The sequence below is a fragment of the Aotus nancymaae genome, unplaced genomic scaffold, assembly GCF_030222135.1.
Source record: "Aotus nancymaae isolate 86718 unplaced genomic scaffold, 86718_ANA_hifiasm-v0.15.2.pri h1tg000724c, whole genome shotgun sequence".
NCBI classification, from domain to species: domain Eukaryota; kingdom Metazoa; phylum Chordata; class Mammalia; order Primates; family Aotidae; genus Aotus; species Aotus nancymaae.
This window is the reverse complement of record NW_026989140.1, coordinates 1,091-13,540: the sequence shown is the minus strand read 5'-3', so window position 1 is coordinate 13,540 and position 12,450 is coordinate 1,091. Positions and strand designations below refer to the sequence as shown.

Genomic DNA, 12,450 nt, shown 5'->3' with positions numbered 1-12,450 from the left:
ATTATTATATTCATAAGCCCAACACTAAATTTATTCCGACTGAAACTTTAGCTATCAAACAAGAACAGAAATTTAACGTTTAACTACACTGTCTAAAACTTAAAAAAAAAAAGGCATTTTGTGTGCTCAAGACTCATGGTTGTATCATAAGGATTTTCAGCAATCACCAAAATAGACAATGAAATCTTATTCTAGCCAGGCGCAGTGGCTCACGCCTATAATCCCAGCACTGGCTAACATGGTGAAATGCCGTCTCTACTAAAAAAAATACAAAAATTAGCCAGGTGTAGTGGCACACACCTGTAGTCCCAGCTACTCGGGAGGCTGAGGCAGGAGAATTGCTTGAACCTGGGAGGCAGGAGGTTACAGTGAGCCAAGATGGCACCACTGCACCCCAGCCTGGGCAACAGAGCGAGACTCAGCTTCAACAACAACCACAACAACAAAAGATTTTATTCTGAATGTACTGATTTAATATTCACAATACTATCTTATGAGGTAAATATTATTAACCTGATTTTAGCCATGGGGAATAAGGCAAAGAAGGATAGGTAAATTGATCAAAGTAACCAAATAAGTACCAATACTGAGCTTTAAATGCAGGCAGTCCAGATTCAGGTCGATGTTTTTAACCACTACACTCTAGCCTCTCACTCTTCAGTAAGATCATAGACCAATTTAAATAATCTTAATTCTAGACTCTACAGAGCCTCGTTACAGAAAGGGTCCCATATGCCTGAACACATACATCTACGCCCCTGTTAAAAAAATTAAGCCTAGTTAAGAAATACTCAACTTAGCAGCATAACAGTTGCTTCTATTTTAAAATAACTATGGCAGGCTCTTTCCAGCCAGCGCCGAGCGATGGGCATCTCTCGGGACAACTGGCACAAGCACCGCAAGACCGGGGGAAAGAGAAAGCCCTACCACAGGAAGCGGAAGTATGAGTTGGGGCGCCCGGCTGCCAACACCAAGATTGGCCCCCGCCGCATCCACACAGTCCGTGTGCCGGGTGGTAACAAGAAATACCGTGCCCTGAGGCTGGACGTGGGGAATTTCTCCTGGGGCTCAGAGTGTTGTACTCGAAAAACCAGGATCATTGATGTTGTCTATAACGCGTCTAGTAACGAGCTGGTCCATACCAAGACCCTGGTGAAGAACTGCATCGTGCTCATCGACAGCACACCATACCGACAGTGGTACGAGTCCCACTATGCACTGCCCCTGGACCGCAAGAAGGGAGCCAAGCTGACTCCTGAGGAAGAAGAGATTTTAAACAAAAAACGATCTAAAAAAATTCAGAAGAAATACGACGAAAGGAAAAAGAATGCCAAAATCAGCAGTCTCCTGGAGGAGCAGTTCCAACAGGGCAAGCTGCTTGCATGCATCGCTTCAAGGCCGGGACAGTGTGGCTGAGCAGATGGCTATGTGCTAGAGGGCAAAGAGTTGGAGTTCTATCTTAGGAAAATCAAGGCCCAGAAAGGCAAATAAATCCTTGTTTTCTTTTCTTCACCTATGTAATAAAGGTGTTTATTCTATCCAAAAAATAAATAAATAAATAATATGGCAGAACAATTGAGAGTAGACCTGAGTATGCAAATTAGAAAACATTCTCAGGAGCTGATTATACTGGCTCCCAAAATTCTTCTGAAAAGACAAAAACTAATCCTGTAAATGAGGGCTATAAAAGTTGCATAGCAATATGAAAAGACACTTGATATAGTATATTTTAAGAGCCTTAAAAATGAATGTACCCTTATGGATAATTATGTAAAATGTATATAGAAAAAAGGACTGGAATTCAGTGAAACTGCATCTAACTCAGGGGTTAGAGGCAATTCCTCCAGCGCTGCAACAGATCAGTTTTCCTTTGGTTGACACCAGAGGAAGAGGTTGGCTTGCATTTAAGGGCCATAAGGTATGAAAATATATTGCTTTAAATAACAGAATCACAGCCAGCACAGTGAATGCTCACTCAGAGAAACTTAGAAAAGGAGACAAACTGAAGCCACAGGCGAGTCTCATCCCCACTGCCCATGCTCACTCCAGGAGTGAGAAAACAGGGTGTGGGAAGTCGGGGGGTGGGGGAAAGAGTTCAAACAAGCACAGGTGGACATACAAAACCCAGAAAATGCATATAATGCAACACAACTGTATGTCAAAATGATTACAGTCGTTGTATTGCTATAGTGGGATAATCAGGGATTTTTTTTTTTTATTTTCCAAATGTAAATTTACAATTCACAGAAAAGGCACAGAAGATATTCTACCCAGAGACCTAAACATTCTAAAAACAACCAACCCCCTTGAGATCAGAATTGCTAGGAACCATATGGAATCATTAAGATAGTAAACTCAGTATTAACCTTCTCATCAACAGATCTATTTTTATCAATCAGAGTATCAAAAGTCTATTTTATTACCTTTTTCCTCCACTGTCACTTGCTGGGAAGAAGTCTGGTGGGTCTTTGTGCTTATTTATATGACTTTTAAAAGGATAGCTAACTAGATTTTCTAATCTAAATTTACAGATCTCATAGAAATATGAATTCCCCTTATACTTTTTTTTTTTTTTTTTTTTGAGACGTCGTCTCTCTCTGTTGCCCAGGCTTGAGTGCAATGGCGCGCAATCTTGGATCACTGCAACCTCCGCCTCCCAGGTTCAAGCGATTCTTCTGCCTCAGCCTCCTGAGTAGCTGGGACTATCACGCCCAGCTAATTTTTGTATTTTTAGTAAAGACGGAGTTTTGCCATGTTGGCCAGGCTGGTCTTGAACCCCCGAGCTCAGGTGATCCGCCCACTTCAGCCTCCCAAAGTGCTGGGATTACAGGCGTGAGCCACCATGCCGGGCCTCCTTATACTTTTTTTCTTTTTTGGCACATGAGAAGAATGAGAACAGGGCAAGGGAAGAAAAACCTATAAAGGTAACAACAAAATTTCACATCTTCTCTACCTTCATTAACCATGTGGTTGTCTGTTTCCCAAAACTGTATCTGTGATAAATGCCAACCAGGTGGTTATAGGAGAATAAGGTACACGAAACAAAACCCTGAAAAATAATATTCAATCTCAGAACTAACTCTTCAGTCTCTGCCTCTGGAAAAGCTGACTCACAAGATGCTGACAAACATAACCCTGTATGGTTTAAGTCAATTATTAGTCTATAACAGGTCCAATTTTCATAATAATTATAAGGAATATTTGTTTAGGCAAACGAGATGTTCTAGGAAAACCCAATTAACATACCCAAGTCCAGTTGAATTTCCCATCAATAGAGTACTGGTTGACATTGAAAAAGCCCAGAATACACATCCAGAAAGGAAAAGGAGGAATCAGGATTTTAAAGAACATAAGTAGCGGGCTAGGCTCAGTGGCTCCGGCCTGTAATCCCAGCACTTTGGGTGGCCGAGACAGGCGGATCACGAGGTCAAGAGATCAAGACCATCCCGGCCAACATGGTGAAACCCCATCTCTACTAAAAATACAAAAAAGAGCTGGGCGTGGTGGCACACACCTGTAATCTCAGCTACTCGCGAGGCTGAGGCAAGAGAATTGCTTGAACCCGGGAGACAGGGGTTGCAGTGAATCGAGATCGCGCCACTGCACTCCAGTCTGGCGAGAGTGAGACTCCGTCCCAAAATAAAATAAAATAAAATAAAACAAAATAACATAAGTAGCAGGGAGATGAAGGGACACAACACGGCCTTTTTTCTCTAAACAAAGAGTATTATTTTTGTAGAACAAAGCATTATGACTATAAAAGGCACCATGAAAAATTGACAGATTCAAGAGGTTGTCTATGGGTCCTGTTTTCCTAATTCCATTTCACTGACGATACAGGTTTTTAGAAAAGTAAAATATCTTTAGCAAAATCAAAACAGAATTGATCCAGGTGTCTGAATTCTTGTCAATGGGAGTAACAGAATAAAGGAGGCCTTGTGTGCAAGATTTCCAATAGGTATTTTGCTCTGTTAAAATCTCATCTGAGCCCAGGTGTGGTGGCTCATGTCTGTAATTCCAACACTTTAGGAGGCCAAGGTGGGATTACTTCAGCTCAGGAGTCCCAGCCTGGGAAACATAATGAGACCTTGTCTCTACAAAAAGATAGAAAAAATTAGCCGGGTGTGGTAGCACATACCTACAGTCCCAGCTACTTGAGAGGGTGAGGTGGGAGGCTCACTTGAGCCTGAGAAGCCAAGGCTACACTGAGCCATGGCTGCCCTAATGCACTCCAGCCTGGGCAACAGGGTGAGACCCTATCTCAAAACAAACAACAAAAAACCCCACTCTCATTATGAAAATTAGGAAAATATCTGATTTATATGTCAAATTACCATGAGGGAAGGATAAAACTGGTCCACATGAAATCCATCACCTTCAAATCTTTTTTTTTTTTTTTTTTTTTTTTTTTTTTAACAGAGTTCTGCCCTTGTAGCCCACACTAGAGTGCAATGGCACGATCTCAGCTCACTGTCTGCTTCCCGGGTTCAAGTGACTCTCCTGCCTCAGGCTCCCGAGTAGGCCACCGTGCCCAGTCCATCACCTTGAAATCTTATAAACACTTTCAATTATTTCCCCTTCAGCTATACATATAAGGGTTGCTGGTTTAAAGAAAAATAATAATAATAATGAAAAAAGGAAGATACACACTGATGATTATTTCTTAAATTTTTCTTTTTTTTTTTTTTTTTCTTTTGAGACAGAGTCTCACTCTGTCGCCCAGGACGGAGTGCAGTGGCATCATCTCAGCTCACTGTATCTCCACTTCCAGGATTCAAGCAATTCTCCTGCCTCAGCCTCCTGAGTAGCCAGGATTACAGGCATGTGTCACCATGCCCAGCTAATTTTTGTACTCTTAGTAGAGATAGGGTTTTGCACCATGATGGCCAGGGTGGTCTTGAACTCCTGACCTCAGGTGATCCACATGCTTCAGCCTCCCAAAGTGCTGGGATTAAAGGCATGAGCCACTTGACCTAAATTTTTAAAAACTATACATGGGTCTATCTTATTTTATTCTGTATCTGTGCCAACTGGTTAAATAAAAAAATTAGTTTGGTTTTCATTTTTTTTCAAGTCCAAAATTAATCCCAGGGCCACTCCATCTTGATGATGGTTCTTTGGGCCTGGAATAACGTTAGGAAACACTTGCCCTTACTCAATTTACTTCAATTCCACTGGCAGTAATGGTGTCATATGAGCACAATGGAGAGCAATGTATTTGCCCCCAGAGTTTAATCTAATGGAAGTCATGACAAGTACAAATAGTCATAGATCACCCCAAGATGCTACATAAGTCAAAAGGGGGAGTAATTATTATTTAAAGAGCCAGTCAGCTCATTCAACTTTTGTTCACTTAAAAAAAACCAAACAGCCAGGTGCAGTGGTTCATACCGATAATCCCAGCACTTTGGGAGGCTGAGGCGGGTAGATCACCTGAGGTCAGGAGATCAAGACCAACCTGGCTAACACGGTGTCTACTAAACGCCTGTCTCTACTAAAAAGATGAAAAAAAAGGTCAGGCATGGTGGCTTATGCCTATAATCCCAGCCTGGGTGACAGAGCGAGACTCTGTCTAAAAAAAATAAAAATAAAAATTAGCCGGGCATGGTAGCTCACACTTGTATTTCCAGCTACTCGGGAGGCTGAGACAGGAGAATCACTCGAACCCGGGAAGGAGAGGTTGCAGTGAGCCGAGATTGCACCACTGCACTCCAGCCTAGGTGACAGAACAAGATTCTGTCTCAAAAACAAACAAACAAAAAGACCCAATCTGCAGAGCAACCATCAGGAAAAAGAGTACCTTTGCAAATCTGCTTTTCCCCAAGCAAGAACACTTCAATCTGGCAGAAAAGATGGTACAGGCATGAGAGAAGGATCAACCAGAACAGTAGCATTAATACTTTAGTAAACTGACTGTGCAGAGAGGTGACACCAAAAAAACAGAGGTCCCAGATGAGGGACTGGGATCTTCTTCTCACTTCTGTATCCCTAAACCTAGCATAATACCAGGTACATCACTTATAATGACCATCATCACTGGAACAACACACAAGAAAAGTAGCTTCTAGAGTTCTGTACATTTGCAGAAGCTACAACTAACTCACCATGTGATCTCAGTCAAGCTACATCTCTCTGGGCCTGTGGTATCCCATATGCAAAGTAGCAAGGATGGTTAACTCCTTGGCAGGGTGGTTTCAGAGATGCAATGAAATAAGCATTATTGGAGACCAAAGATCAGACAGCTGTCTCTGCATTACCCATTCTCAAATATGTCTGAGTACTTCAGCAGCTGAAAGGCAGCATGAATTTCCTGACTTTTAGTGTATACTGACAATGTATCTGCTTCCTACATAGGTCACATGGCTATTTTTGTTTTGTTAGGAAGAAAAATATGGCCCATAAACATTTTTTTCCCCTGCAAACAAAGGGTAACTCAACACTGTTCTAAAAGGCTCTGGGACCAAGTTCAGTGGCTCATACCTATAATCCCAACATTTTGGGAGGCTGAGGCAAGAGGATCACTTAAACCCAGGAGTTTGAGACCAGCCTGGGCAACAGAGTGGAACCCCATCTCTACAAAAGGTTTTGAATCAGTCAGGTGTCATGGTGCACACCTGTAATCCCAGCTACTTGGGAGGCTGAAGCAGGAGGATCGCCTGAGCCTGGGAGGTTGAAGCTGGTGTAAGCCATGACTTTACCACTGCACTCTAGCCTGGGCTACAGAGCAAGACTGTCTCAAAAAAATAAAGAAACAAAGTAAAATAAAGGCTCTGGGATGATTCCGCAAAGCTGGTTTCTGAGCTGGAACTTAGCTCAGGATGACAGCAAATCATAGTGGCCTAGCCATTCACCTATTCCAGAAGTGAACTTGCATTCAGAGAAGGATTAGACAACTGGCATTAGGTGAGACCTGAAATGACCAGGCCATGAGCCAAGGTACATGAGATTAATACTGCAGAGACGAGTTAAACAGCAACCCCACTGGGCCACTTATGCCCTGTAACAGATATCCAGTGGCCAACTAAAGGCACTAGATACCAGCCAGAGCTGGCTTTGGGGTCCCCATCTGTGGTATCATAGAAAGATACTTGATCTGTCCCAGGTTCCTGGCATACAGCTCCTAAAACCCTTGGAAATTCCTGAGTGATTAGGGTGATAAGAGTGTCTTTTGTTCTAATAAGACAACTCTTGGAACGCCCCTAGATAGTGTCAGGATGAGGGCTACCTAGAAAGACAAAGCCTTGACCAGAAGCTCAGAACTTTTAGTACCACCCACCAACTTCCGGGGAGGGGAGACGGGATTGAGCTAATAACCCATTGCCAATAACTTAATCAATCATGCCTACATAATGACACCTCCATAAAAACAACTACAGAAAAGGGCTCACAGAGCTTCCTGATTGATGAACACATCTACATGCTGGGAGGGTGGCATACTCCACAGGACAGAGAATCCTACACTCAACACTCAGGACCCTTCTGGACTTTGCCCTACCTATCTCCTCATCTGGCTAATTGTATACTTAATAAAAAACTGATAAACATAAGCTAAGTGTTTCCCTGAGTTTTCTGCAGCCATACTAGAAAGTTATCAAATCTAAAGGGGTAGACTGTGGGAACCTCCAATTTTATAGTCAAATCAAACAGAAGTGTAGGTAACCTTGGGACCGAATAACTGATCACTGCAACTGGTGTCTGAAGAACAGTCTTATGTGACCAAACCCTTCAACCTGTGGAGTCTGAGGCTAACTCCAGGTAGTTAGTATCAGAATTAGCTGGCATCAAGAGGGAGGAACATCTTTTATCATCGCTTTGCCTACATAACTCAGGAGGCAAACATTATTCAAGACATCATTCTTGAACATGTTCAGACACCCATCTATCAATTCACCTGGGGTCTGTTTATCCCCCTACTTTATGCCAACGTCAACTGCAAATACCACTGAAATTTCCTTATAGCACTTGTCCTTCAGGCAGACATTTAAAAATACCAGCCTACCCTTAATTAAGGTTTCCCCCCTAAAAAGGGTTCATTTGATAAATACGTATGTATATCTGTCAAACATATTCATTGTCTGATAAACAAAGTGAGTATTTTTTTTTTTTTTTTGAGTTGAAGTTTCACTCTTGTTGCCCAGGCTAGAGTGCAGTGGCGCGATCTCAGCTGACTGCAACCTCTGCCTCCTGAGTTCAAGTGATTCTTCTGCTTCACCCTCCCGAGTAGCTGGGATTACAGGCGCATGTCACCATGCCCCGCTAATTTTTGTATTTTTAGTAGAGACAGGGTTTCACCATGTTAGCCAGGCTGGTCTTGAACTCCTGACCTCAGGCAATCTGCCCGCTTTGGCCTCCCAAAGTGCTGGGATTATAGGCGTGAGCCACAGCACCCAGACCAAAGTGAGCATGTACCGCTTAACTACGTTTTGATCAACAGCAAAATGCATGCATATAAAACAATGGTTCCATAAGATTATAATGGCACTGAAAAATTTCTATCACCCAGTGACATCACAGCTATTGTATTTGGTGGCACGATGCATTACCTTTTCTATATTTAAATATGCAAACACCGTTGTGTCACAATTGCCTATGGCAATTGTCACAATTATTCAATACAGTAACACACTATACAGTTTTGTGGCCTAGAAGTAACAGGCTATACAATATAGCCTAACTGTATAGAAGGCTGTAACATCTAGTTTGTGTAAGTATACCCTACGATGTTACACAATGACAAAATCACTTGATGATCCGTTTCTCAAAATGTATTCCTGTCATTACACAATGCATGACTGTATTTAATAATAATACAAATGAAGGAAAAGAAAATTCTATGCTGTTCCCTGAATGTAATACTACTGCATAGTTTTAGAAATTAAAATTAAAGGCTGGGCACGGTGGCTCACACATGTAATCCCAGAATTTTGGAAGGCCAAGGAGGGCAGATCACTTGAGGTCAGGAGTTCAAGCCCAGCCTGGCCAACATGGTGAAACTCTTTCTCTACTAAAAATACAAAAATCAGCCAGGCACGGTGGTGGGGACCTGTAATCCCAGCTACTCAGGAGACTGAGGCAGAAGAATTGCTTGAATCTGGGAGGTGAGGCTACAGTGAATCGAGATGACGCCGCTACACCACTCTAGCCTGGGTAACAGAGGGATAAACTCTGTATCAAAATAAATAAATAAAATAAAATAACATCTGTTAGCACCTTTTTGGGGGAAATTTCTTGGGAGGTTTGACTTAATACTTTATTTCTAGAGTTTGCATATATATGTTAACTCATACTTTGGAGTTGAAGGGTGGATCACCTGAGGTCAGGAGTTTGAGACCACCTGGTCAACATGGATGGCAAAATCCCGTCTGTACGAAAAATAGTAAAATTAGCTGCGCATAGTGGTGGGTGCCTGTAATCCCAGCTGCTAAGGAGGATGAGGCGGAAGAATCATTTGAACACAGGAGATGGAGGCTGCAGGGAGCTGAGATCGCACCACTGCACTCCAGCCTGGCAACAGAGCAAGACTGTTTAAAAAAAAAAAAAAAAAAAAGGAAATCTACAAACTCTTAACTACATTACAAGGTGGAAAATATTATTTTTAAAAAATATGCATTGTAGGCCAGGCATAGTGGCTCATGCCTGTAATCCCAGCACTTTAGGAGGCTGAGGCAGGGTAAAATACCATAGCCGAGTAGAAGAGGAATACTCCCAGATACCCATTTTCCACAAAAACCGAAGCTCCTTAGGGTCAAAGATTACATTACATTTACCAGCATATCCCAGCATCTTAATGCCACTCAGATATTAGTTGGATGAAAGAATCAATTAACAAATAATAACACTACCCAACAGTTTCAACAGGACAGGCATAAACTAATCAGAATGGCAGGCCAGGGATAGTGGCTCACACCTGTAATCCCCACACTGTTGGGAGGCCAAGGTGGGTGAATCACTTGAGGCCAGGAATTTGAGACCAGCCTGGGCAACACAGCAAGGCAACTTCTCAATAAAAATTTTAAAAACTGGCTGGTATGGTGGCACATGCCTATAGTCCTAGCTACTCATGAAGCTGAAGCAGGAAGATCACTTGCGCCATGCCCAGGAGTTCAAGGCTGCAGTGAGCCATAATCACATCACTGTACTCCAGCCTAGGCAACAGAGTGAGTCCCTGTCTCCAAAAATAAGGCTCATTCATGCCCATAATCCCAGCACTTTGGGAGGCCAAGGTGGGCAGACCACCTGAGGTCAGGAGTTTGAGACCAGCCTGATCAACATGGAGAAACCCCGTCTCTATTAAAAACACAAAATTACCCGGGTGTGGTGGCCCATGCCTGTAATCCCAGCTACTTGGGAGGCTGAGGCAGGAGAATCGCTTTACCTGAGAGGTGGAGGTTGAGGTTAAGTTGAAACTGCGCCACTGCATTCCAGCCTGGGCAACAAGAGCAAAGCTCCATCTCAAAATAAATAAATAAATAATACAAAAATTAGCTGGGCATTGTGATGGGCGCCTGTAATCTCAGCTTCTTGGGAGGCTGAGGCAGGAGAATCACTTGAATCCAGGAGGATTCAACCTCTGTTGCAGTGAGCTGAGATTGCACCCCTGCACTTCAGCCTGGATGACAAAGTGAGACATTGTCTCAAAAAAAAAAAAAAAAAAAAAGTAAGATTCGTACCTGTAATCCCAGCATTTTGGAAGGCTGAGGCAGGTGAATCACTTGAGCTCAGGAGTTTGAGACCAGCCTGGGCAACATGGCAAAACCCTGCCTCTACAAAAAACACAAAAAAATCAGCTAGGCATGGTGGTGCATGTCTATAGTCCCAGCTACTAGGGAGGCTGAGGTAGGAGAATAGCTTGAGCCCGGGAGGTTGACAAGGCAGTGAGCCGTGAGCATGCCAATGCACTCCATCCGGGGCAACAGAGCAAAACCTTTTCTCACAAAAAGAAAGAAAAAGACAAAAAGAAAGGCAGGTAATACTAAAGAATAACTCATAACTTCTTCACGGTTACAGAGCATAGTATAATTTTTAAAAATGGGCTGGATGCAATGGCTCACACCTATAATTCCAGCACTTTGGGAGTCTGAGGCAGACAGATCACTTGAGGTCAGGAGTTCAAAATCAGCCTGGCTAACATGGTGAAACCCTGTGTTTACCAAAAAAAAAAAAATACAAAAGTTAGGTAGGTGTAGTGGTGGACACCTGTAATCCAAGCAACTCAGGAGGCTGAGACAGAAGAATCACATGTACCAGAGAGGTGGAGGTTGCCAGTGAACCAAGACCATGCTACCACACTCCATCCTGGGTGATAAGAGTACTATAAAACTTACTCTTAAAAGAATGAGTACATAATACAATTCAGTGGTATATTGCCGAAGTAGTGCAACCGTCACCACTGCCTAGTCCTAAGTCAGACAGAAGACCTAAGAGATAACCCATGCAAGAAACAAGAAACCAGGTAAAAATTAATTTACATTGCAAGGGTAGAGAACGTAACCTAGAAACGGTGAGCAGCATAGTCTCACCAGATGTTCTGTTGCAAGCACAGGGTTAAAGGAAGAAGCCACTGTCAATGTATTTTAAAAGCCTGTAAATAGTTTTGATGGCCTCTAGCCTCTACCTGGTACTCATTTAAGGTAATTATATAAATAAATTCCTGGCTGGGTGCCATGGCTCACGCCTGTAATCCCAGCATTTTGGGAGGCCTAGGAGGACAGATCATGAGGTCAGGAGACCGAGACCAGCCTCCCCAACATGGTGAAACTTCGTCTCCACTAAAAATACAAAAATTAGCTGGGCGTTGTGGCACGTGCCTGTAGTCCCAGCTATCCTGGAGGCTGAGGCAGGAGAATCACTTGAACTCGGGAGGCAGAGGCTGCAGTGAGCCAAGATTGCGGCACTGCACTCCAGCCTGGCGAAAGAGCAAGACTCGTCTCGAAATAAATAAATATCCCCTACCTGGAGTGTAGCTAAGAGTCAAAAAGCCCCCTGAACTATACAGGCTGAGTTACGACCCTTTTCTTCTTGTCACTCTAGCAGAAGTACCCCAACTTCAGTGACTCCTAACTACCAAAAGGCACAGGAAGCCCATACAGCTTTATCAAACCTGGAAGATTCAGCCAAAGCTACCTGAACATTTGGCAAAAGAGGAAAGTGAGGACTACAGAAGCCAACAGTAATTCTATCTAAGGAAGGGTGAGGGAACTCAGCAAGGCAGTGTAACTGACAGAGGGCTGTGAGCAGAGTTCAAACACCTTCCCCAATCTGAGAGAGGCAAATTCCATCTCAGCTCAATGATTCTGAGGAAGAGAATATAACCTTCCCGTGTCTCAAAACTGGTAAGTGGTATCCTCTTCCTCAGAGTCATTTAGCTGAGATGTCAGAAGATGCAAAATCTGGAAACTTCTTGTAAGAAGTTTCTGTCTTCCTGTCTTTATCAACTGCCGAGATTTCTGT

The 12,450-nt window shown here is 43.0% G+C and overlaps 1 protein-coding gene across 1 annotated transcript; it reads left to right on the top strand.

The window, feature by feature from the left end:
• The first annotated feature begins 849 nt into the window (after positions 1–849).
• Positions 850–1,529, top strand: LOC110567626 (small ribosomal subunit protein eS8-like). The gene has a single exon (XM_064372139.1). It carries the CDS (start codon positions 865–867, stop codon positions 1,414–1,416), a length of 552 nt encoding a protein of 183 aa, XP_064228209.1. The 5' UTR covers positions 850–864; the 3' UTR covers positions 1,417–1,529.
• Positions 1,530–12,450: the final 10,921 nt, after the last annotated feature.